General features: G+C 44.1%; 2 protein-coding genes across 5 annotated transcripts; one reads left to right on the top strand and one right to left on the bottom strand.

The window, feature by feature from the left end:
• The first annotated feature begins 1312 nt into the window (after window positions 1–1312).
• Window positions 1313–16374, top strand: lg18h5orf22 (linkage group 18 C5orf22 homolog). 3 transcript variants are annotated; one of them, XM_085388261.1, is made up of 10 exons: window positions 1313–1568; window positions 2997–3142; window positions 5019–5168; window positions 5253–5386; window positions 5927–6240; window positions 8731–8793; window positions 11598–11719; window positions 14224–14290; window positions 14401–14540; window positions 14628–16374. In XM_085388261.1, the coding sequence occupies exons 1-10, from the start codon at window positions 1500–1502 to the stop codon at window positions 14782–14784; spliced, it is 1362 nt and encodes a 453-aa protein (XP_085244387.1). In that variant the 5' UTR covers window positions 1313–1499; the 3' UTR covers window positions 14785–16374. The 3 variants fall into 3 exon arrangements, with proteins under 3 accessions (XP_085244387.1, XP_085244388.1, XP_085244389.1); XM_085388263.1 differs by lacking the exon at window positions 1313–1568 and adding an exon at window positions 2274–2297; XM_085388262.1 differs by lacking the exon at window positions 8731–8793.
• A 4045-nt stretch (window positions 16375–20419) lies between these two features.
• tmem70 (transmembrane protein 70) lies at window positions 20420–24012 on the bottom strand. Of its 2 annotated transcripts, none has more exons than XM_085390111.1 (3): window positions 23707–24012; window positions 21763–21862; window positions 20420–21000 (listed from the first exon to the last, which is right to left on the bottom strand). In XM_085390111.1, the coding sequence occupies exons 1-3, from the start codon at window positions 23887–23889 to the stop codon at window positions 20555–20557; spliced, it is 729 nt and encodes a 242-aa protein (XP_085246237.1). In that variant the 5' UTR covers window positions 23890–24012; the 3' UTR covers window positions 20420–20554. The 2 variants fall into 2 exon arrangements, with proteins under 2 accessions (XP_085246237.1, XP_085246238.1); XM_085390112.1 differs by having other exon boundaries at window positions 23722–24012.
• Between the last annotated feature and the right edge of the window lie 2801 nt (window positions 24013–26813).

Below are 26813 nucleotides of genomic sequence, written 5' to 3'. Positions count from 1 at the left end.
TCTAGTTAATATTTCTTTTATGATTTTATATCATGCACTTTTATGCTCATTTAAATTCTTGTTTGCTCTGTACCTGTTGCTTTCCTATGTATTAGTGACAGTTATCTGCTTGCATATTTAGTACTTGCTTTGGTCCTATTTCTATTATCCTCCTCCTATACTCTATTTTACTTGTTAAGCACCTTGGCATACCCTTGGTTTTTAAGTGTGCTTTATAAATAAAGTTTATTATTATTATTATTATCTTACAACAAACGATTGATAGATTGATGCATATATACCATCAAAACAGTGTACATCACTGTCACAACAGTGTTTATTTTCATTCAAAGGCTTTATGATTTTTCCTATAATGGTGGGCCGGTCTCTAGTCAAAATGCCCGGGCCAATTTTCTGTCCCAGTCCAGCCCTGTAAGCAGCTCATCTGCAGTCTGGTGTTACCTACATCTTCCTATTCAGAAGGCAGAATTTCCGAGTTCTGAGTACAATCGAAAGCACCACGACTGCAGTTTTTGTGTTGGATGTAAAAGGCGCACATGAAGCTGTGACGTAGGCTAGAATCATGGCAGCAGTCAATGATGGTCCAGGCGTGGGATTTCTCTCGTGGAAATGTGCACATTATCTTTTCCTTTCTATTGGTAGGTGGCACAGTGCACTGTGGCAAGTAAGCAAGCTAGAAGACTGGCAATCTGGCTGGGTATCCCGTTAGCAACATGTTAACAAGAGAATTCTGAGTAAAACCAAAGTTACTTTCCCTAGTAACTAGTTACTTTGAAAGTAACGAGTAACTTGAAGTAACTGAGTTACTTTTGAGAGAAGTAACTAGTAATGTAACTAAGTTACTATTTTAAAGTAACTTACCCAACACTGCCTGTAGGACAACTTGAGGTAGCTTTGAACATGACTTTCACTCATCCCACTTCTGTGTCTCACAGTGTGGATGTGTGTGTCCAGACTTTGCTACGTTTGTAAGGAAAAGTCACATTATTTCTTTGAAAGTCGTGTACTTTGATTACCATTTTTATGCCTAAGCAATATAAAAAAACAGCAAAATAATATAAACTGATTACAGTGGCTGACTCTTCTGTTTTATGACAAGCTTTGAGACTAGTGAGCTGTATTTGAGCCCACGGTACAACAACGTGGATGATGTGCTCAGTAAACTGTAAGGCAGGCATTTTGTGAACTGATCCTCTTGCGTTTGTGTTTCTGGGAGTTCCTTTTCAATAAAAACAAACTTTTAATGTTTTCTCCTCCGTTCGTCGCTGAATTTCTATATGCCGACTGGAATCGTTGCTCTATTGACTTGTTTCTACACGGACATATAAACAGTGCTGGTACGAGTTCCGCTGGTTCTGAGTCATAACTTGTTACTCGGTGGGAATTTCATACATTTCAAACCACCGTTTTCAGACTATGTGCTGGAAACTAACGCAGTGCTAGCGACCTCCAATGAACCTACATACCGAGGGTTCAGACGTTAGCTCCCCGCGGCCAGAATGAGCTCTGTGCCGCTGAAGAGGACCTACAAGCAGCTGCCTGTTTGTGTTGTGGAGGACCACCACGACGTAAGCCTTCTCCGTGTGAACACAGCAGCGAAACACAACCACATAGTTCTGCTAAAGCTAACGAACGAGACGTTAGCCGGCGTCTCGTTCTTATAACAACAGTGGACCTCCGTTTGTATATGAACGAGATAAATCCTCCCAGTGTTCAGAAGCAGATTAATGTTGATTATTCATATCATATTACAGTCAGACAAATGGTGAGCTGATGAACTCAGTGATAGATTTGTGTTTCTTATCAGACTTTTAATCACTGTCAGGTCCGTCCACGTGACACTCATGACGTCACTGGAGTAAAAACTGAAGTTGTTATAGAGAATTTTTATTATTGTTACAGATGCATTATTGTGTATTTTATAACTTTACACAAGTTTATCTAGTTTACTTTGTCTTAACTGCTAAAACACTGAATCCCATTCTATGAACGAAATAGTGATTTGTCCATTTAGTGAGCCGGTTACTCCTTTGGCAAAACCTTAAATATGTCTTTTGGAGTTGAGCAGTCTCATCTGCTCTTGTAGCAAACGTCCGAGCTCGCTCACTCAGATTCCGGGTGAAGCACTTTGTCATCTGCAGGAAATAGGATTGTTCAACATAACAGGTTACTGCAAACCCATCACACCATCTGCAGACGCAGGTTTCTCACTGGAGCTCGATCAGGAGTCGTAACAGCATGTCTCCACGTTGCTTTTCATCACTACCAGTATGAAGGAATCCACTCAGTGACATAATGTGAGATATGAATGTCTAAACCAAAACAAAGAATAAGGACTGTTTCTTGTAGTTGTTGGTTGTTTGTTGTGTTCTGGTCCTTCACACAGACATAGTCTGTTTTTACGCTGGGTTCTCCTCTCCTTAACAGACTCATGGTGAACATGGACGGTATATCCTTGGTTTTTAACATAGCCATAGCAACAACAGCTTGACACCTCCTCACACTGTTCAGCCAGTGTGGTCTAATCTACTGCCCAGGTTTATGTTTTGTACTCCTTGTTGAAAAACACACTCGCACTGCGCCAAGCATGTGAAGCAGTCGTGTAGTGAGTCAGGTTTGTCCATTGGCTGGCATCAGTCAGCGAGGGCTAGAACAGACCAGGCTCATTATATGAACCTCTGTAATAATCCTGCGTTACTTATTTGGCTACATTTTCATCTCATTGTGCTTGAAGCAGGAGAAGTTCGGCCACAGCAGGACTGACCCGAGGCACATCATTTTGAGGGGTTGCAAAGTTAAACGTGTAAATGGTTCCATGCTTTGCTTTTGTTTCTCATGTTCAGCAGTGTAATCTGATCCTGTAACGTAGAAATGTTCACGAATGATGTCAGTCATGTTGAAATCCTTTCCAAAGAAGATTTTGTGCTTTTAATGATAATATTAAAATTATCGTTCACATTAGCTTCACATTGCTAATCTCACTGTTTCTCAACCAGGTGGTGTGTCACATCTACCGGGCCATAGCTTCGAGGCATCTGCCAATGAAGAACATAAAGATGATTCATTTGGACTCCCACCCTGACCTCCTCATCCCTGTCAACATGTCTGCTGACACAGTGTTTGACAAGGAGAAGCTGTTCGGGTACGTTATGGGTCAAACTGTGGCTTGTGTTGGTCAAAGCTCCTCGTAGGTGAGAGCTGGAAGAAAGTATGAGACGTAAACATTAACTAGACGTGCTTCAGGTGATGACGTGATATTAGTCTCTGCACATGTTTACAACAAGATGTGAAGGAAGGCGACTTCTAAAAGAGGCGCAGTCGTGTTCTCAGCACTTGACTAATGTTGGCTGTGAGTGTGACTAAGTGACAGCTACGATCTACCTACAGTTTGCTCCCACAAGGAGTCCAGAGTCCCTCAGATGGGGACTGAAAATGCTCCAAACATGGAAACAAACCAACCCGACCACAGAAGGCGCGACAATCTGCTCGTTCTTTCAGGTCAGCATTGTGGAAGTGTTCAGGGTGAGGGTCCAGGATTAGACTGATGCAGATATATAAATACATGCAGCCTTTCAGTAGGAAGTACATCTGTGTGAGTTGGGCCATGTTTACATGTATAAAGCACAAAGTCTTGGTTAATATTGTAGCAGTTTGATCCGTATGCTGAGCTCTGACAGCCAATGAAAGGTCCCTGTTAGGTGGTGTGGAGGAGTGTTTGCCTCCTCATCTCCTCTGCTGGTGCCTCATGACAATAGTCACACTTAGCATTGTGAGGTATGTCATTACTGCCCACAGCTCCTGGAAAAGGATGGAAAATACCAGTAAATGCCTGCACATGTAAGTGTGACTGTGGGTATATGTGCAGGCACGGGGGGTTAAATTCAGATGTTTGAACAGAAAACAAGACGCTTCCTCTGGTCACCAGTCTGTCACTGGGACAACCACCAGTGTCTTTGACTGTGGGACAGAACCACCACAGCACGAGTCACAGCCAGCACCTTGTTGCAGTGAGGCAGTAGTGCGAACCACTGCACCGCTTGTTCTCTGTGTTTTTGCAGCAGGAGTGTTGGTGGGAGCTCTTCAAACAACACGTCACACGTCGTGGTGGTGAATGAATGAGCCTGATATGCATGTAAAATGATTTAAATAATAAATTAGTCAATCATTCGTAATGAATAATCTTCTTTATTGTTCCGTTAAAACAAAATGAAATCGACTTTTTGCCTGGATATAAACTTGTAAGACTCGCTTCCACAGACAGTTTTGCAGTGAAAAGTTCAGCTTACAAATGCTCACATTACAGATGTGTTGCTCAAATTCATTGTTGGAAATAGAAGCTACAGACGTTTGGAAGCAGGTTAGGAACAGGAGAGACGATCAGTCTGCAGCAGTATGGAGCGCAGTCGTGATGACGTGTAGAGAAGGTCTTCTTTGGATAAACAGTAAACGTATCATATGGTGCCAAGAGAGGAGCCGTTGTACTGTATGAGGTGGTCAGGAGTGAGGGTGGTGTGGGACGTGTATGAGGACAGCCTCCGTGGAGCCGCTGCGAGGTGTCGAGGATGATCTGTGACAGCAGGGTAGCAACAAGAGTGACAGGGAAGCTTCATAACACGCTATGATGCTGTGTGATGGAGGAGGACGTTGGGTGTAGAGCAGGGGTGGGCAACTCCAGGCCTGGAGGGCCGGTGTCCTGCAGGTTTTAGATCGCACCCTGGGTCAGCACACCTGAGTCACATGATTAGTTCATTAGCAGGCCTCTGGAGAACTTCAGATATGCTGAGGAGTCATTTAGCCCTTTAAATCAGCTGTGATGGATCACGGACACATCTAAAACCTGCAGGACACCGGCACTCCAGGCCTGGAGTTGCCCACCCCTGGTATAGAGTATGAGCTACAGCGACACCTGCAGGGAGCAGCTGAGAGACGTGAGCCCACTGCAGCCGTGGACTGTGTGGGTGGATGTGGGTGAACTGATATTTATGTCACCCCAATCTTGCATATTTTCCTTTTTTCAGTGAACTGAGTATAGAAAACTGGATAATGCCGATGGTGTACGCCGGTCACGTGTCCTCTGTGGTGTGGCTGCATCCATACTGGGCCCAGCAGATTAGAGAGGGAGAACACAGCATGACTGTGGGCAGAGACTCATCCACCACCACCATCAGGTAGGACAGGAAGAAGAACGGTACAGCAAGAGACATCTCTGTCCCTCCTTGATCTCCTGTCTTCGTCCTCTCCTGTCTCTGCAGAGTGACCAGTACAGACAACTACTTCCTCAGCGATGGTCTTTATGTGTGCGAGGAGCAGCTGGACAACCCAAAGCATTTCAGCCTGAGCGTGATCCGAGTCGATCCCGTCAGAGCAGGTCACGGCTCGCTGACAGGTACTGCGTGTGATGGCGGCGACACATCTCAAAAAAGTTGCAACAGAGGCAGCAAAAGGCTGGAAAATGAAGTAGTACTAAAACGATGCAGCTGGAGGTGCTGGGTGACACGACCGGGGAGAGCAGAGGTTCACCAGTCTGGGAGAAACTGTTCGGAATAATGTTCGTCTACATAAAATCACAAAGACTGTCTTATAATACTGTCGAAATACTGTGAGGATCTGCAGAAGTGGCTGATCTTTGGGCCTTCAGGCACCTCTGCATTAAACCAGGCCTGATTCAGAAATGTCTCCTCTGGGCTGCCGCTCATTTATAATGGGATGAGGTGGAAAATTGATCAGACGAATCAAACTGTGTCATCCTGACTGGAAAACCCTGCATTCCTTAAACTAAAGATCAAAGAGACCATCTGAGCTCGTGTTTGGATATGTTTACTTTGCTCTTGATGAGATTTGGAGTTTGCATGAGGTAACAGCAGAGGGCGCTGCTATTGTCCAATTGAACCTTTCTTCTACTTTTTGATCTGACATTTAATTTCAGAGCAGAGAACAGAAAAGGACACAGAGGAATGTTCAGTCAAAAGAGCGCGAGCAGAGCGGAGGAAGTCCGGAGAATCCAGCAGCTCACAGCCTCCGTCAGCAAACACTGACTCGCTGCAACCAGCAGAGGGCAGCACAGCCGAGGATGGAGCTGACGGCGATGGCGCAGGAGGAGGCGGGGTCGACGATGAAGGATCAACCAGCTACATCGTGAAGAGAATATCTTCATTTGTAAGTGAGACGGAGCCGTACATTCTGGACGTCGACCTGGATTTCTTCTCCTGTAAGAACCCGTTCAAAGAACTGTACACACAGGTACGCGTCCACTCTGCTGCTTCCTCAGGGACTGAATGAAACGCTGTTTCAGCTTCTGCTCATAAGCTCGTTTTACTGTGAAACATTGTTATTAGTCTGTTGAATTAAATTGGTCTCTTAAACAACAACATCAGTTTAAACAATAGCAAATATGAAACGAGCTCATGGGTTAAGATTGTAAACAACAATAATGATGATAAAAGATTTTACAGGGGGAAAGGTATGTTCTGGCCTCCAGTTTGGATTCCAGTAAGATGAGTGTGCCGGGCGCCTGTGAAGCGTATCTGAGTGGATTGAACTACAGTGGAACCCGACTTACGAAATAAATTCGTTCCAGAGGGTCTTTCGTGAGGCCGAATTTTTGTAAGTCGAGGCACCTTTTCCCATCGCCCTTTGAGTGAGGCGCTGCTGGCTGAAGACGAAGTTCTTGGTGGAGGAAGACCTCGCTCACATTTATCAATAATTTCTCTCTTTGTTTCCATCGAGAGCACTTCACGCTTCTTCTTTTCACTCCAATCACTTGAAGTTTTTTCAGCCCCATTATCAATGAACGATAGGTTAATTGCAAACGTAAAGCACACGAAATAGCGCTGCAACAACAATACGTCTTTCACGTGGAACAGCAAGTGCGACAGCCATGGGGTTATCACATGATTCGGAAGGCATCGTGGGCGTTTTGCTGCACCACGGGCAGCAATATTGAATTCCTTCATAACTTGAATGTTTCGTTAAATGGGGTCTTTGTAAGTCGGGGTTCCACTGCATTAGACGTTTGTCCGGCTTTAGAATCACTGTCATTACTGTCGATTGGCACGCCTTCTGCTGTTTTCCAGAGCACAGACAGAGTTAGCCTCTGAAGAAGTGCTTTTTTGGCCTTTTGGTTCTTAGTGTAAATCTTTAAGGCGTGATAAATGTACGGTATTTATCCCTAAAGCTGGAAAACATAGTGTCTACGGTAACTACGCCTACGGTAACAAACATAAGTCAGCCTGAGTAAAGCAGAATCGTTCAATAAAATAAATAGAAGCTGAAAAAGTTCAGTGAGATGAAGCTGAGGCAGAATCAGGAGTACAGTTAAATAAAAGAATACAATTGCATAGTTAACAGAATAAAGAGTTATAGATGCAGGTGTTCTGATTTTCTGTCTTCGTCTCAGTGGAGGTGAAACATGTTTTAGAGTTGAGCTGCATGTAGGCGGTGCAGACGGAGCAATATATCCATCCATGTGATGGGTCACATGTTGCTAGCACCACCCTCTGTAACTTAACTCAGCGTCTCAGTGTGGTGTGATTGTCCTGACTGAGTACTCCCAGAGTTACTGATGTCCCTGTATCGATATCTGCATACAGAATATCACAGTGCTGTCCGGACTTTGTTTCCCAGCCCTACTGCCTCAGGGTTTCATGGAGCAGCTGATCTAGGGGGCGCTGTGTTCCTGACGCTTCGTCCTGGATCCTCACCCTCGTTCTTTCTGTGGCTCGTACAGCTTCAGGCTGCTGGGTGTCAGGTGGACATCCGTCCATCTCCTCTTGTGGTCAGCTATGGAGGCTGTAGTTTTAAACCCCACAGCAGACCGAGTCCAATAGTAGCAACAATCCCACTGCTGAGGCATTTTTAGAATGATCTCTCTTCTAGCCAAGCAGCTACTGGTAGCAGGAGAAAGCTTTGTGAATACAGGCCAGACGTTAACACTGAACTAATACTGAAAGAAGCTGTTTTAGTTGGAGACGTCCTCATCTTGTGTCTGTTGGTGAAAAAAACAAATGGTCCTGATGTTGATTCTGGGCAGGATGAGGCAGAAGTGTCTGATTTTTATTTTCTTGTTTTTATTTGTGTGGTTGGTGGTTCGCACTGCTGCCCCACAGCAAGAAGGTCCTGAGCTTCTCCTGTTGTCCGTGTTTGTGTGGGTTCTCTCCGGCTTCCTCCCAGAGAGCAGAGACATGCAGTTAGTGGGGTTGGGTTAACTGGTGATTGTAGATCATGAATGGTCGTCGGTGTCGTAGCCCTGTGACAGACTGCACCCCGTTTATGCTCCATCCGAGTTAAGACTTCTTCATGGGGCTGCATGAAAACCATTTCTAAATATATAGATTTAATGAATGCAACCTGGAGCCAGACGAAGCAGCAGAAGAGAGTTCATTAATTAACCAATAAAAATGAACGTGTGGTACAAACCCTGTTAATGTGTTAAGCAGCCTCCTGCAGCACAGTCCACACACACTGGATCCATTCTGTCATGTAATGTGTTACACTGGCGGGGCGGCTGTAGCTCAGGAGGTAGAGCCCACCTACTGATCGCAAGGTCGGTGGTTCGATCCCTGGCTCCTCCAGTCTGCGTATCCTTGGGTAAGACAATAACCCCAAGTTGCTCTCCGACGCATCCATCGAGTGTGGTGATGGGTGAATGTGTGTATAAGAATCAGTCCATTTAAAACATCTGTTCATCTTCATTACACAGTCACCTCAGCTACATGCTGTCTGTTTGTCCAGGAGGAGTACGCCATCCTCCAGGAGCTCTACAGCTTCAGAGGGCCCCGCCTGGATGCTGATGAGGTGAAAAATCCTTTGAGTCACAACATTTCTCCACCAAGCATCCATACAGTCCATAGATATTTGTGAATGACACAGAAGAGAGTGAAACACAGACTTTAAACTTTAATTTAAGGGAATTAATAATAGTGTTAAAGAGGAATGTAAATTAGTACAGAACACACATGTGAGTGAGGAAGACACCAGAGCTGATTCCAAAAGTGTGTTTGTTAGCTGTTGCTGTGGAGGAGTGGAGTGTGACGCTCCACTCATGTACAAATACACTTAACATCATCAACGACAGCACCGCGATGAATCCTGACCTGCTGCAGCTGATGCACGGCCGTAATGATGTCCCCACCTGTGACATGGACGATGCAACCATGATTAAAAGGTCCCTAAGAGACACTTAGGAGAAGCAGTAGCAATGTCTGCTGTATCCAGCAGGGGGAGCAGTGTGGAGGCGCATTCATTTACAGGCTTGCTGCGTTGTATAGTTCTATAACTTTGTTCAGGGATTCTGATTATGACAGCTATTGGTATATCTGGAACACGTCCTCAGCCATCGATGTGTTTTACACTTTAATAAAATGAATCACATTAAATTTTTGCGTTACTGTTAAAATCCCATTTTTAAAAGAATGCAGTACAAGTACTGGTTATCACAGTTTGCTGCTGCAGGGCAAACAGTCGGTATTTGCAGTGTTGGCCCCACCTCTGCAGTCTGCCCTGTCGATCAGCGTCTGACTCCTGACTGAGGTGATCCGTTCTTTAATCGAGGCTTGGAGTTCGTCACAGTTAGTGGGTCTTCGTTGTCTACCTGCCTCTGGAGGACTGGCCCAAAGTTTTCCGTTGGATTAAGGTCTGGGGAGTTTCCTGGGCCTGGACCAAACATTCAGTGTTTTATTCCCCGAGCCACTTGGTTATCACGTTGGCCTCACGGCCCCGCCATGTTTAAACAGGCTGTGTGTTCTTCGGCAGACTGTTCTTGGAAGAAGTTGCTGTGGGAGGATGTTTTGGTCCCGTTCTTTATTCATGGCTGTGTTTTTTGGCAAAATTGTGAGCGAGCCCACACATGAACGTTCTCAGGATGCTTTACTGTTGGCATGAGACAGGACTGATGGTGGCGCTCACCTCTTCTTCTCCAGACAATCCTTTTTCCAGCTGCCCCGAACAATCAGAAAACTGCGTCATCTGAGAAAAGGACTTTAGCCCAGTCCTCAGCAGCCCACTCGCTGGACCTTTTGCAGACTGTCGGTCTGTCCCTGATGGGCTTTTGGAGAGAAGTGGCTTCTTTGCTGCCCTCCTTGACACCAGGCATCCTCCAAAAGTCTTCGCCTCACTGTGCGTGCAGATGCACCCACAGCTGCCTGCTGCCATTCCTGAGCAAGCTCTGCGCTGGTGGCACTCTCATCCCATCTTTAGGAGACGGTCCTGGCGCCTGCTGGACTTTCTTGGGCTCGTTTTATGCAACACAGTGATGGCTGCACATGTTTATTTGCAGGTAACCATGGTTAACAGGAAGAACAATGATTTTGAGCATCACCCTCATTTTAGTGATAGCAGTCAGCATGACATGAGGATCTCCAGCCTGGTGCTCGTTAGTCTCAGCAGGTCCTTTTATGCAGTGCAGTGGAGATGGCTTTGTTGGTTCATTTTCATGGCAAAGAAAGACTTTGTGTTTCTCTGACCTCTCTTCATCACATTCTGCAGGATATGCAAATTGCATCATAAAGACTGAAGCAGCAAACTGTCTCAAAACTCATTTTTGCGTCATTCTCAAAACTTCTGACCACGACTGTCGTAGAGACTCGTTTTTAGTTTCTTTTTAATCTTCTAATGTCCCGTTTTCCTGAAGGCACCATGAGGTTGCTGTTTGCTCACATTTCCAAACACCCAGCCTGCCCACATGAAACGCAGTGCACATCTATCAAGCTAACGCTGCTGAAAGAACATTACCTCTAAGGTTCGAGGACAGGACCGAAAATGATTTAAAAAGCAGTCGGTGTCCGTAGAACGACTGTGAGATGCCTCCATAAAGCCCAGACAGAAGGTTTGTATACAAAACACAGAGGATTATGGGTCGCTGAAGACTTTTGCACAGTGTGCACAATAAAATCTAAAGAATAATGAAGGATGTGTTTATAATTCAAACAGAGGCCTGAAGAAGTAACGACCCAGCAAACATCTACATGAAAATGAAATTCTACCCGGCTCAGAAATAACTTCCACATCTGGTTTGGCATCTACGAGGAATATTATTATTAAACTGTTTCCTGTCAATAGTTTTGGTGATCTGAGCTGTAAATGTCTGAACGGTCAAACTGACAGTAAAGTTTGATCCATTTATTTCACATTTTCAAAACTTAACTGGAAGTTTTGATGGGCGACGAGGTTTACGGTGAACGCTATCCAAATTCAGTGCAGGTTTGTTTACATGGCACCAAATCACAGCAGCACTCATTGCACTTTATATTACAGGACAGCTCGTACAGTTATACTGAGAAAATCATCTATAGCTGACTCTTGGTGACACTCTGCAAAGCAGATGTGCCCCAAGGCGACTCCAGCAGCTGGCGGCTGCAGCTTTGAGCGGCTGTATCTGTACAAAGACATCCGAATACTTCAGTTAATTGTAGAAATGCAGAGTAGAAGGAGAAACAGAGAACGTACCTGAACACTGACCAGCACAGGCAACGCTGCGTTCCTTAAAGATGTTGTGCTTTTAGGAAAGTCTCTTGTGTTGTTATTGAGCAGAAATCTTAACGCTGTGCTTTCATTAAAGGCAAAACAAATAAACACTGAATGTGTGTTTGTGTGCTTTTAAGGAGGAGCTCGGTGAGTGTGTAGATCATCGTATACGCCAGTTAGAAGACCTGGAAGCAGCATTTGCTGATCTACTGGATGATGATGGAGAAGAGACGGTTACACGCTGGGCCACAAACCCTGGGTAAATCAATCTTCTGTAACAGACACTTGAAAGTTAGAGGCGTAACAAAGGAGGAACGAAAGCTGGGGAACTTTGTGCGTTGGTCAAACACTGAGCTGTTTGAAGGTAAAGCTGAAAAGTTGTGAATGTGTTTTTATAATGTCCCAGCTGGCTGTCCCTGTGCTTTATGCTCATGAGAATAGGAAGTACTTTCTTTATCCCTGATTTTGTTCCAGCGGGTGAAACGTTCATAAAATACTAATCTGATAATCCGACAGACGTCTCTGTGCCAGCAGAGGATGTTGAAGGTTTTCTCTGTCCGTGAGACGGGGCTGGAGCCGTCTGTTAGAGAAGCTGCTGGGGTCGTGTCCATGGTGGAAACAGAGGAACAGAAGTGTCCTCATAACCACAGATCAGCCTTATGGCTTATTTAATCTGTCTCATGAGTTTCATGGCTGCGCCTCACCAGACCACACTTACCTCTGCTGATGGGCCATGATTCTGCTGCAGACACTGAAGGACCTCACGCTCCCTCATAAACAGCCTTTTTTGTATGTAGCATCTTTGCTGTTGAGGAACATGTTCATCCATGCTCTCCAAAAACGGTTTCAAATTTAAATTAATGTGACCATAGAGCAGTTTTCTAGTTTGCTGCAGACCATCTTATAAAACCTTTTTTCCACATATGATGGCATTTGTAGTTCACATGTGGCCTTTTCTTTGCATGATAACCTGTATTTGTATGTGACACAGTGAACTCTGTGCACAGGCAGTAAGTATTAGCACGCAGTGATTTCCATAATAGAATCAGGCCTGTGTTAGTTTAGGGTTTTTGCCACTTTGGAGAGTAGAAATCACCATGAAACAGAATCAGTCCATTTCCCGTTAAATACCATCATTTTCACTGTCTACACCAGGGGTCGGCTCTTTAGTCCTTATACTGCGGCTCCGCGTGGTTTGGGAAAATAAATTAGAAGTATTTAGCTGAAGTGTATTTTATTTGTGTTTAGTTCTTTTTTAACTTGTAGTTCTAAATTGGAAGATTATTGTGATATTGAAATATAAAAATAAAATTTTATCTTATTATTTTTTCATCGCTCAAAATAAGCGTCACACTGGCGGAAGCCGGTGTACCCGCGGAAACGCCTGCATTTATCGAGACTTTCAACCCCAGGTAGGCCAGTTATGGATCTTCGGATCCACATTATGTCAGCAGCTCCACCGTGAACTATGTTAAAGACAAACACGCTCACGCCTCACAGACGACAGCTTACAGTCCTGCGTGAAGATGAAAGTACAGCCTCGACCTGCAGACGCTGTGCGCAGAGGTTCAGGAGCAGAAGTCCCGTTGTAAACATATCACGGCAGACCTGACGATGTTTGCATGAACACGCTTTACAGCTTCTCTTTATTGACCACCTTTCACACACGGTTGCTGTGCGCACACAGCCGGCTGTAGCTTTGCAGCTCACAGCCCGACACACAACAGCAGAGAGAGCACAGACGTAAAGGCGGCGAGGCGTGACTGCGGGTGCCGCTCAGGTGCGTCCGCCTCCCCTGCAGCGGCGCTGCAGACCACGCCCCGCCACACACATTAACCTGGTAAAATACATATTTAGGCAGAATTTTGCAAATATCCATTTTTCATCTTTCAGCAGCATCGAGCTTTTTTTTCCAATTACTTTTTAAAAGTCAGGTCAAGGCTCCAAAAGCCCAAAGGAGATATGAGGGCGGCTCACAGTTGTTTTTTTCTGGATCATTTTAGTTCAGCTTTCCTTTTGTTATATTTCTTTAAGAGTTCAAAATGTGTTCATTACATAAATAAAATGTAATTTTCTCTGTAGCACTTCATGGATTTCATAAGCAGCACACCTTAGTTGTTCACACAAAGCATAAAAGTGTTTTCTTTTGCGTGGAAATCGCATCCAAACGGCTCTTTGGGTGTTAAAGGTTGCAGACCCCTGGTCTACACAGATTAAATCATGGTTGTATTTAAGCTGAACACTGAGTCAGATACAAAGTCTGAGAAATTAGTTAGAAACTGTGAGTGAGCAGTAAAGAGATGATAGATGACAGAAAAGTGAAGTTTTGCAGCTGTGATGGACGCGGCCTCTAAGGGGGTGCAGAGAGGCGTGGAAATGATTGCATCGCTATCCCGAACAGATCTGGTCTGGGTGTTTGTTCTACAGCTGTGCCAACATTTCCACGCACTGTGTGTTGACATTCGCTCTGAAGCTCGTCCTCTCCACAAATTCAGAACGAATCTTCAGAGGAGCGCGGCTCTGTCCTGATTATTGTCGGCACAAGCTTCGATCATCACAGCCCCACCCGTGTCACCCATTCGAATGTACACCAGCCTTTTGAAAGCTTTTGAGCCAGCTCCACCTTAAATTTCTTTGAAGCAACAAACACCCCTGTGATTACAGTTGTTTAACCAGTGAGTGAAAGAATCTGTTTGCCTGGGATGAGCTAGTGTGCCTCTATGAGCAGCCCCCACATCGTCTTACTGTTTCTGTGTTTTTCAGCATGGATTCACTACCTCAACTGGTTTCCAGTCTAAAGGCAAGAAATTCATGCCCTGACTATGAAATGGTAATAATAATTGTATATAATAATAATAAATAATAGCAATAAAGTTATATTTAGTGAACGGGAACATATAAATAAATATGAATAAACTCGCCTCATCACTCCTCCCTCAGGTTCACCAGGCAGGGTTAACCTGCGACACAGTCGAGCTTCCTCATCACATCAGCTCTGATGAAGAGATTGGCAGACTTCTCTCAGCTGTGCAGCTCTTCCTGAAGGTCCTTCCCAAACCCACACTGGTGACATTGTCCAGGTAAATCAGCTCCACAGATGGTTAAATGTCCTTTAACAGTGTAGTGTCACAGAAAGAGGGTCTAACTATCTTCATGTGTGTTTTCAGGTCCAGTTTGGATGAATACTGCCCAGTGGAGCAGGTGGATTCAATCCAGAGGAGAGTACTGGCTATGCTGGAGGGCCTGTATGGAGCACTGGACGTACACAAAGACTATGACGACAGCAGCACAGAGACTGGAGAGCAGTTGCCACAAGGATCCTAACAGATACACAAAACCACATCTCTCATTGGGATGATTTTATCAAGATAAACACAGCAGATAAAAACTAACACATCAGCATGTTAGTGTTGGAAGCAGGACAAATAGTTTGGAGATTTCCTCCCACATTGTGTATAAGTAGGGTCTGGATCCTTTGTTTGGGAATTCCCCGGGACAGTACAGGAGAGCCTTGTTGTGACTGAATTCCTTCTTGCAAGAATAAACTCAAATATAACTCTAACAGCGTGACTTCTTTTATTTAATGCACTGAATTTCCACAACAGTTTGGTGCCAGGAAGTAAGAGTGACCAGCAGATCACACAGGGCGGAGTGAATGGGTGATCGTTACAGAAGCTGATTCTGGCTTTGGAGAGAAACGGGGCTCGCCGTGCTGTCCTGAGCCGTCGCTGTGTGACTGTTGCTTATCTTCGGCATCACTTGTCTGAGGACTGATACAGCTTATCATGACCATCCAACTGTGCTGAATACAAGTGATTCTTATACCCAGATTGTGTGCATGGACGTGACTCGTTTTCGATCTTGGCAGATTAGTGAAAGATGAGGAATGTGTCACCAACTCAACATTATACATGATTCTGAATAAGAGTAATGTTACCAAACGCTCAGAAAGAAAAAGGTTTTCTTTGCACTTGAAGTAATACAGGTCTGTTACAGTGAAGGTTCATGTGAAAGTGTGCTAAAGTGTGCTAATGGGGCGACCGTGGCTGCTAATGGGGCGACCGTGGCTAATAATGGGGCGACCGTGGCTCAGGGGGTTGGGAAGCGTATCTGTAACTGGAAGGTCGCCGGTTCGATCCCCGGGCTCTGTCCTGGTCGTTGTGTCCTTGGGCAAGACACTTTACCCTACTTGCCTACTGGTGTTGGCCAGAGGGGCCGATGGCGCGATATGGCAGCCTCGCTTCTGTCAGTCTGCCCCAGGGCAGCTGTGGCTACACCTGTAGCTGCCTCCACCAGTGTGTGAGAGTGAATGAATAGTGGCATTGTAAAGCGCTTTGGGTGCCTTGAAAAGCGCTATATAAATCCAATCCATTATTATTATTATTATTAAAGACAAACTGAAGTAGAAAGAAACATGTTTCCTACATTAGGGATAACAAGGAAAACCCAGTGAAGTGATTTTAAAGTTTCAACTTGGTGTTGAATCATGTAAGTCAGATGGAGAGATGGATAAGGTGAGGGTGGACAGTGGACGATAAGACAACTTGTGAGACTCGGGGTTCTTCCCTTTTGTCTTCTTCGAGATGAGCAGTCCAGAAGATTTGATCCAAGACGTTCACAGTTAAAAACTGCAGCCCAACCTGTGGCTGTGCAAACTGGTTTGGTAATTTTGGGCTTTTCATCTGCTCATGTTAGAGGCTTCATTCAGAAGGATTTCCATCATACTTCCACTGAATGTGGCGCAGAGATAAGTGCATCTTCATATTTGGTCGTGCCGTCCTTTCTCCAACATCACCAAAGATGGAAACAAAGTCAGCATCAGGTCAGAGGGATTTAAGTAATGTTTGCAGATTATTTGATTCGCTCTTACTTTGGACCTGCCTAAATGTTTTAATAAAACTTCCTGAAATTAAAGTCTAAATTATGGACATTCAATGTGAATGCATATGTTTCATGGACTTGGAGAAGGTATTCGACGGTGTCCCTCAAAGTGTTCTGTGGAAGGTGTTTCAGGAGTACGGGGTCAGTTACGAGCCACAGCTGTTGCAAGAGCTTGGCCCACCTAGCAGGCAATAAGTTGGACTCTGCCAGGGCTGCCTTTCATCACTGATTCTATTCATGATTGTTATGAACAGAATCTCCAGACACAGTTAGGTGGCAGAAGGCTTCCACTGAGGCGGTCCCAGGATCTCTCAATGATGTGGTTCTGTTGGCTTCATCAGGTGGTAACCTCCAGCTCGATACGGAGGGGTTCACAGCCGAGTGTGAAGCAGCAGGAATGAGAATCAGCACCGCCATGGTCCTCACCCAGAAAGGGGGAGGAGTGCCCAGTCTGGGTCAGGGACGAGTTCCTGCCCCAAGTATCTCAGTTTCATGGGTGAAGGGAGATCGACAGACGGGTCGGTGCTGCGGCTGCAGTGATGTGGAAGCTGCACCACTCCGTCGTGGTGAAGAGGGAGCTGAAGCGCTCCATTTACCGGCTGATCTACATCCCTGCCCTGCAGAAACGTTTTGCCTGCCACAGCCTTGTGTGCACTCAGAAGCTCAAGTTATTGCAGCACATCCAACATCTGCAACAGGTTTTTTCATGTTAATGTGATGTTAATTTATATACAACAATAATATTAAAGACATTATTATTTAAAATGCTACAAATAATTCATTTTTAGGTGTCCTAATAAAGTATTGGAACCCCATTCTTTCAAAAAATATAAACTTTTTTGATGGGGAAGTGTTTCTGTATATATTTTTGCCAGACTTTTGGCTGCTGGGAAATGAATGAGATGAGCTGATGTGAGTAGTCAGCCTTGTGTCCATACACCTGCCATGTTTACTCTAACTAAAAACAAAACCACAAATCGTGTATTTGCTCCAAGGAAAGAAAAGAAACGGCAGTTTTGTGTGCCAGACTGTAAATATGGTGTTAATGGTTCTATATTAGACAGTGACAGTGAATAAGATCACAGGGGGTTAGCTCAGTGTTGGAGCCAACAGAGAACATCTCCACAGTTTTTGGCATTTTTACTTTCAAGCTTATTTTTTCAGCCCCAGCTGGTCAGCTGGGATTCATTTGCTCCCTCCTCCCTCGCTCTAAGGCAGAAGAAAACAAAGTCACCCAAATCCCCGACAACCATGTACAGCATAACACGGCTAGCAGGTGGTCCGTAGGTGACGTGCATTCAGGTTTCCCTTAATGTTGTCAGCTATCTGTATCTCTTTTAAAGCCTTTCAAGAATCCTGTCACTCCCAAGGTCTCAAAGACTTTAGAGTCAGACCTGTTACAGATCGTCAACTTTTCTTTATTATCAGGTGTGTTTCCAGAACCACTAAAAACTGCTGTAATAAAACCTATACTGAAAAAGGACAATCTTGACAAGACACAAATGAACAACTACAGGCCGATCTCAAATCTCCCGTTTTTAAGTAAGATCATTGAAAAAGCAGTTTCTCAACAGCTCAGTTACTTCTTAAAACAGAATAATTGCTACGATGCCTTCCAGTCAGGTTTTAGACAGAACCACAGCACTGAAACCGCTCTGACCAAAGTGTTCAATGACATATGTCTGAATACAGACAGTGGAAAAATGTCAGTCCTAGTTTTACTGGATCTCAGTGCAGCATTTGATACAGTTGACCACAACATATTACTCAAACGACTGGAGAACTGGGCAGGTCTTTCAGGAACTGTACTAAACTGGTTCAAAACATACTTAGAAAACAGGAAATACTTTGTATCAATAGGTAACTTCACATCTGAGCAGACAAGCATCACATGTGGAGTTCCCCAAGGTTCCATCTTGGGACCCCTTCTGTTTAACATCTACATGCTCCCACTGGCACAGATTATAAAGAACAACAAAATAAACTATCACAGCTATGCAGATGGCACACAAATATATATCACAATGTCACCAGGAGACCGAGGCCCTGTACAGGCTCTTGGTAAATGCATTGAGGAAATCAATGACTGGTTGTGCCACAATTTTCTCCAGCTAAACAAAAACAAAACTGAGGTAATAGTCTTTGGCGCCAAAGAAAAACGATTACAGGTCACCAGAGAACTTCAATCTATACATCTAAAAACCACAAACCAGGCGAGAAATTTGGGTGTAGTGATGGATGCAGACCTAAACTTAGAAAAACACATTAAGACAATAACAAAGTCAGCTTACTATCACCTCAAGAATATATCAAGGATAAAAGATCTGATGTCTCAACAGGACCTGGAAAAACTAGTCCATGCATTCATCTTTAGTAGGCTTGATTACTGTAACAGCATCTTTACAGGTCTACCTAAAAAAATCAGTCAGACAACTACAGCTCATTCAGAACTCTGCTGCTCGAGTCCTCACTAAGACCAAAAAAGTGGACCACATCAGTCCAGCTCTGAGGTCTTTACACTGGCTGCCTGTCCGTCAGAGGATAGACTTTAAAGTTCTGATGCTGGTCTATAAAGCTCTGAATGGTTTAGGACCAAAATACATCAATGACCTCCTGACCCAGTATGAACCTTCCAGATCCCTCAGGTCATCTGGATCCGGTCTTTTATCAGTTCCCAGAGTCAGAACCAGACACGGAGAAGCTGCATTCAGCTTTTATGCTCCTTATATCTGGAACAAACTCCCAGAAAGCCTCAGATCAGCTGAAACACTCAGTTTATTTAAATCCAGGTTGAAGACTCACCTGTTCTCAGCTGCATTTGAATAAAGCACCAAATCCACACTTTAAGCTTAAATTTCAAAACTAACATTTAACTACTGATTTTATCTGTTTTGATTTTATCTGTTTTGATTTTATATACTGTTTTGTTTGTTTGTTAATTAGTTAGTTTGTTTGCTTGTTTTAATCAATTTTAAATCATGCTTTTTATCTGTTTTTGTTTCTAATGTCTCTGTAAAGCACTTTGAATCACCTTGTTGTTGAATTGTGCTATACAAATAAACTTGCCTTGCCTATCAGATCCTAATTCTTTTTGTCCTGCACAGGTGAGAGAATTATCCTGCAGACATAAATCTCCTGAAAAAAGTGATATCAATTCACAAATTGAACTGTGAGTAAAAACAAACAACCTGTGCTCGGGACTGTTTGAAGATTTTGGAGAGTCCTGGATTCTGCCTGGACTTTGTGGAAGCCTCGAGGAAACTGGACCATCACAGCTGTTTGTGAACTGTGTTTAATATGGACTGTAGACACATGCACTGTTGTCACTTGGTCCTGCGTTTGAGTCCTGCTTTTACATCGGTCACTTGGAAAGCTGATGACAGCGATGTAGTGAGTAGAAGAGGCTCTAGTGATAACACGAGCAGCTGAATTCTGGTCAGGAGAGGCAGACAGTATCTAGCGATGCTAACGAGCTCTAGATTTATTTTTGCAATACTTATATATAAAACTATGTTAGTTTGTCCAATTAATTTTAATCCTCTGAAAATATAAGAGTAGGTAATAAAAAAGGTGTAATTCTTAAACAGTTAATGCAGTGGTCTTGTTTAACCCTTTGATTAAGTCTGCACACATGGACCTGACAGTACAGAGTACATACTGGAGAGTAGCAAACCAGTACAATATGATAGAAGACCCAAACTTGAAGGCCATTAAATGTTCTGCATTTGTATATTGATGTTGTCCCAGTCCTGTTCTAGGACACACAGCTTGACAGCAAGCGTGAGCCCAACCCAGCAGACACAGAGGACGGCCCCCAGGTAAAGGCTGAGAGAACGAGAAACTGTTCTCAACCAAACATGATAAAAGAAACTAAAACAAAAACGAATCTGACAATGTTCAAACAATCAAACTGGTGGTAGAAACAAACGAAAATTAAACGTGAGCTAACATGATGATAGCTGTGGATGTAAGTCTGGTCTCAGCCCTGGAACAGAGCATCCAGCTCTATGACTTTACTCTTGATAACTGACATCATTGCTCACAGCTTCAGAAAGGCAACACACACAAGTCCGGATAATAAAGTTAGAATTTTATTTTATTAGCACTTATTATAGCGAAGACAAACGTGGGAGCATTTTGTCCGTGGATGTTTGTCTCTGGCAGAGTCTGAGCTGTGCACTCAGGTTTACTCGGTCAACAACATTCTGCCTCCTCAGCTTTTGTCAGGTTGCTCCATGTCATCTGCTCTGAAACTGAACGGTTTATCGTAGCCCATCAGATGATTGTAGTCGTGCGGGACGGGGAAAATGTCCGGGTTTACCAGGAACCCCACCTGTCCGGCGTAGAAAGTCGTGAACATCTTACTGACGGCCGGGATCCTCACCTGGCTCTGGTGGAACACGCTCTTTTTCTCGGTGAGGAACACGCTGTAGGTGACTGCTGTGTAGACATCTTTGTCTGGGTTGTGGTACAGGCGGATTATGTAACCCTTGGTGATGATGTGAAGAAGGATGGGGGTAAGGAAGGTAAAAACGCCAATGACTCCACAGAAAGCTGCCTGCAAGGCAAAACTCTGGACTCCGAGTCCAGTTTTCAGGAGTATTTGTGGCATGAGGAAGAGACTGGCTGCACTAGTGCTGTACGAGAACATCTTCACCCCTGCCAAAAAACAAGAGTCACACAACCCGTGTTACTTCCAACAACAGTCCACACGTCAATGTCTACGTAAAGCATGCCCCACTATCAGAGCCATGTTACATAGTTACTTTCACAATTCAGTTTTATTGTGAATTACTGTAAAGACCCTACAGAAGACAGACGGCAGACAGACAGCCCAATCTGGACAAGCATTCAGACACAGCGGGCAGAAAGAACTCCCTGATAGGAGTCTTGTTCAATGCGTCCCCTCTTTGTCAGCATCTGTGCCAACACTTCCAACACAACAAACAATAGTGCGTATGCACTGTGTATACAACAGAATCAAGGCGTGCTCAGCAAAGGTCCTGTAGGAGCTGACCAATCAGAGCAGAGTGGACTTTTTTGTAGGTGTCCACCTGGCTTGTTTCTTTTTTTAAAGAAAACATCTGTTGAATTTTTAAGATTTTAAAATAAATCTCAACAGCTCTTCACCAACAAACTCACAGGCATCCAGTTACTAACCAAAGTGTTTCAACAGCTTATATAACTCGACGTCATGGTTTCCTGGAGTAAATGAAGTCAGTCTTATTATCCTTTCTGACATTAGTCACAATGAGGAACATCCACACCAAGACTCAAACTTTGCCTAATGAGGGCTTGAAGTTTAACTGTGTTTGTTTTTGTCTACAGGCTTACAGTTATTGGACGCACTGTCACTGAGACCTGTGGTGAACAACAGCTGTTGTTGTTATGATATTTCACAACAAGATGCAAGTGACTGACCCCGAACAGCTAAACCCAGGCTGCCAGCATAAATGAGGTTTCCGTGCTCGGAGGGCGGTGCTGTGGAGATGACACGGGTGGACGGACCGTGGGACTGCATCTGGTCAAAAACAACAAAAGGAACAAAATGTGTTTGGCACTGGGAGACGACTTTACAACTACAATTCCTCCAAAAACGGGACGTCGTGCAAGATGTAAATAAAACCAGAATGCAATGTTTTGCAAAACTCATAGCCACATACCACATCCACAGTACATAAAATGTTTAAGATTAGAGAAATGTTTCATTTTATGAATAAAAAGTCATTTTGAATTTGAGGACAGTAACACATCTCAGAAAAGGACTCGGCCGGTCCCTTACACACAGGTCTGTCAGAACCATCTGAGCTCTTTGTCCAACTTTACTTCTGAGAAACTCATTTTATAGTTTTATTTTTTTTAAATATATATATGTACACTGCCAGTGAAAAGGTTGGACACACCTTCTCATTTAATGTTTTTCTTTATTTTTACAACTTTCTACATTGTAGATACAAACTGAAGACTTAAACATATTTAGAGTTACTTACCATTGTTTTCTTTGCTCCATAGTTCCATATATACTTACTTACTTCATATATTTGATGATTCCACCCTTTGCTTTGTTGACAGCGCTGCAAACCGTCGGCCTTCTCTTAGTGAGCTTCCTGACACAGTCACCTGAAATGGTTTCCCCTCACAGGTGTGCCTGTCAGGGTTCATCTGTGGACCCCAAACACACCTCCAGGCTGTGTCAGGGCTAACTGACCAAGAAGGAGAGTGATGCAGTGCTGCGCCTCCACAGTCACCTGACATAAACCCAGTGGAGATGGTTTGGGATGAGATGGAGCGCAGAGTGAAGGCAAAGGACCAACAAGTGCTCAGCATCTCTGAACTCCTTCAAGACTGTTGGAAACTGTTTCAGAGACGACCTCATGAAGCTCATGGAGATAATGCATATATATATATATATATACACACACACATGAAAATACACATAATATATCTTGCTTGATATATTTGATGTCTTCAGGTTGTATCTACAATGTACAAAGTAGTGAAAATAAAGAAAACCCATTAAATAGAAAGGTGTGTCCAAACATTTGACTGATCGTGTACACACACACACACACACACACACACACACACACACACACTCTCCATTTAAACGTCTGATATATTTTCTATGTTGTACTGTCAATAAAACATTTATGACGTATAGAAACCGCCACTCGTCTTTCTGTCCATTTTTTTATTCGAGCCTGGATTATACTTGTGTGTAAATGTTTGCACTTCATTAAAGAGCCAAAACACATCAAAGTATTTTCTACAGGCGACGGTCAAATATGATGATCACTCTTCAAGAGTGGCTACATTTCACTGTGTGTTATACTTGTATAACTATGCATGTGACAAATAAAGAACCTTGAACTTGAAGAACAACACAACTCTGCAGTTCCAACCAACGAACGAAGGATCCTAATGTAACATATGTGTTAAATACTTGTGAATTTCACCCAACTAACATGTATCAGCTGAGTCTGTAAATGTGTAACGACGTGGTTACGGATACTCAGACATGTTCATGTCACCGTTTATCTATTTATTGATGAGTGGAGTATCCACATGCTTTTGTCTGTTATGACCTCTGTAAATGTTCACGTCAGACAATCTGTCACATGCTTCTGTTACCATCCAGCTGACATTACCCTCCCTGGGACCGCCCACGTCACTGTTCGGCTCAGCTGACACATTTACGTCACTCACTCAAAATGACGCTTAAACTTTCAGAACAGCGGTGCGCATGTCACTGTAGAAACGCCGGTTAGCTGTTAGCTGGAGCAGTGCAGCATTGTTACTCATGACATCATCAGCGTAGCTTAAACGTATGCAGTAAAGCGTCGCGATGCTGACGCTCATGTGTACCTGACGGTTAAATACCTCGTTGAGAGCCAGGAGCGAGTGCCTGAGAGTTAGCTGCTTCCTCCTCACTGCGCTCACGCAGCACACGGAGAATGGCGCGCGATGCTGCGCGAAGTTAAACTGACCGTTACTGAAAATCCGGGGAAGAGCTCGAGACCGTAACCGCAGGAAACGCGCAGACAGCATCTTTGACGTTTTCTGTACTTTCTTTGTTATTACTGCTGAAAGCGGCTCTGACTCTCTGACCTACGAACTCCACACACGCTGCAAATCTCGCCTCCCGTTTCTTCTTCTTCTTCTTTGTGTTTAACGGCGGTTGGCAACCAACGTAAAGGAGCATTACCGCCTCCTACTGTTCCGGAGTATGGGTCAGACAGTGAGTTTACAATTTGTATCAAAAAAACCCTACACTCTTTCATAAACACCTATATCCTTCAGAAACCCCACCAGTTCCCTCACCTGTGCCCTACTACCCTCCAACACACTCTTCAGATTAAATTCCCCGCTCCGTCAACCTATTCTGCAGAACTGTCCTCTCCACATCATAACCCTTGCACCGCAGTATTACATGCTCCACTGTCTCCACCTCCTCCTGGCACACTCCACAAAGCCCCGTCTCATGGGTCGTGTCCAAATTCATGGGCTGCATCCTCCTGAGGACCCGGCCTTCGCGGTCTACGTGGGCTGGGTCCTCAGAAGGTCGGGTAGGCCGGAAGAGACTGTACTTCCTGAGAATTCTCAGGAGGAATAACATCACACAGAGACTGCTGGTGTCCTTCTACAGAGCCACCATTGAGAGTGTTCTAACTTACTGCATATGCATCTGGTACACTAGCTGCACAGGGGCTCAGAGGAAAGCACTCCAAGGGATCATTAACACCGCCCAAAAGATCACTGGCTGCCCTCTCCCCACACTGGAAGTTCTACACAATGCCCACTGTTTTAAAAAGGCCCAAAACATCATAAAAGACACCTCACATCCTGGCCACTCCCTGTTCGAACTGTTGCCCTCAGGCAGACGGTACAGGGCAATCAGAGCAAGGACTAATAGACTCAAACACAGCTGTTATCCAACTGCAATAACACATCTGAATACTACAAAAAAATGTCCATCACGCCACTCTTGTGTTAATCTATGCACGGTCTGAAGCATGTGTGTGGGAATGTATGTGAATGTTTTACTGTTATATCTTATTAGTATTTTAAGTATTCTATCTATTTTATTTATTGAATTTTATTGTTTTATTTATATTTTGATATTGCTAGGGATGATGCAATGATCGGGGACCATTCTTAATTTCGTTGTTCTCATGACAATGACAATAAAGTTTCTGATTCTGATTCTGAAGTAAACGGCCGTGAAATTGGACGGTCTAGTTCTGATTAGCGTCACCGCTGTCTCGGTGGAGTTTAATAAACTCGGCCGTCTGCTCCTTGCTATCTAAAATATAACCAGACACTGGTGTAAATTCTCGACTGTCTCATACTTCTGTTTAATCAGTTTTCTGTTTGACGTTTAGTCAGCTGTGTAAAAACCGAGGAACCCACCCGGGGGATTAATAAAGTTTTATTTTATCTAATCTAATCTAATAACTTTAATCTCAGCCAAACCGATTTACTCACGAACAAACAAAACACTGAAAAAGCCCAACAATAACATCTGTAGGTTGTCTAAGTCAGCGGTCCCCAACCCCCGGGCCTCGGACCGGTACCGGTCCGTGAGTCGTTTGGTACTGGGCCGCGAGAGTTGAGGCTCAGGTGTGAAATGTGTGGTTTTCAGGGTTTTTATCGGTTTTCAGCGTTATTTTGTTATCGTTTTTATCGTTTACTCGGTTTTCCTGGGTCTTTTCACGTGTGTTATGAACAGTGTTGGGTAAGTTACTTTAAATTAGTAACTTAGTTACATTACTAGTTATTTCCATCAAAAGTAACTCAGTTACTTCAAGTTACTCGATACTTTCAAAGTAACTAGTTACTAGGGAAAGTAACTTTGGTTTTACTCAGACTTCTCTTGTTAATGTGTTGCTAACTGGATACCCAGCAAGACTGCCAGTCTTCTAGCTTGCTTACTTGCCACAAGTGCACTGTGCCACCTACCAAAGGAAAAGATAATGTGCACATTTCCACGAGAGAAATCCCACGCCTGGACCGTCGTTGACTGCTGCCATGATTCTAGCCTGCATCACAGCGTCATGTGTGCTTTTTACATCCAACACAAAAACTGCAGTCGTGGTGCTTTCGATTGTACTCAGAACTCGGAAATTCTGCCTTCTGAATAGGAAGATGTAGGTAACAGCAGACTGCAGATGAGCTGCATACAGAGCTGGACTGGGACAAAACCACCACATATCCAGCTTTACAGCTGTGGCTCCAGCAGACATCAGCTGATACTAGAAAGTAATATTAAATAAATTCTAACAACAGCTGATCAAGCTTAAACGTGCTGCTGTTGTTTAGCGCAATATCTGCTGGTTTCATCTTTCTGGCGCAAAGCGGACAATAAATAAACAAGAGAGAAAAGCCGATCAGCTGATCATTGATCAGTTTCATGATTACAGTAGCAACAGGAGAGGGAGGGGGAGAGAATGAGAGAAGAAGAGGCAGCTGTGCAGCAAAGACACAGAATAACTCCAGCTTTGTGTCTTTTCCCTTCTAGCTGAAGTCCGGGACAAACTGTGTTTCTTTTCACCTCAATACGAAACGCGTAATATTTTCTCTGCATATGAGACGATTCCGTTCTTTAGGGAACGGTTGGCAACTCTAATCATTAACCTTATGAACAAAATAAAGTTCAACATCAGTAACATAGCACCCACCCAGCTGTATGGAAACTCCGTCATGCTAGCTAGCACGCAGTACGAAAAAGTCAGCACAACGAAAATAAACTCCACCTAAACTTGGTTCATATCTGACCCAGAGAGACTGCAGGTCATAACTTCTTACCTGAAGTTCAGTTCACCTGACACTCTCGGACGGGCGGCCGCTTCCGGTCTCTTCTCCTGCCTCCCCTTTCCCTCATCCACCTGCTTGCCTCCACCACTTGCTAATGTTACTGAATCTGTGGAAGCTCCGCGATAGCCACCACACGAAGTAACGAGTAACGACCCTAT

The sequence above is a fragment of the Rhamphochromis longiceps genome, linkage group LG18, assembly GCF_057381845.1.
Source record: "Rhamphochromis longiceps isolate RC_006_pf linkage group LG18, R_longiceps_female_GT1.1, whole genome shotgun sequence".
Taxonomy (NCBI): domain Eukaryota; kingdom Metazoa; phylum Chordata; class Actinopteri; order Cichliformes; family Cichlidae; genus Rhamphochromis; species Rhamphochromis longiceps.
This window is presented reverse-complemented; position numbering and strand designations above follow the sequence as displayed.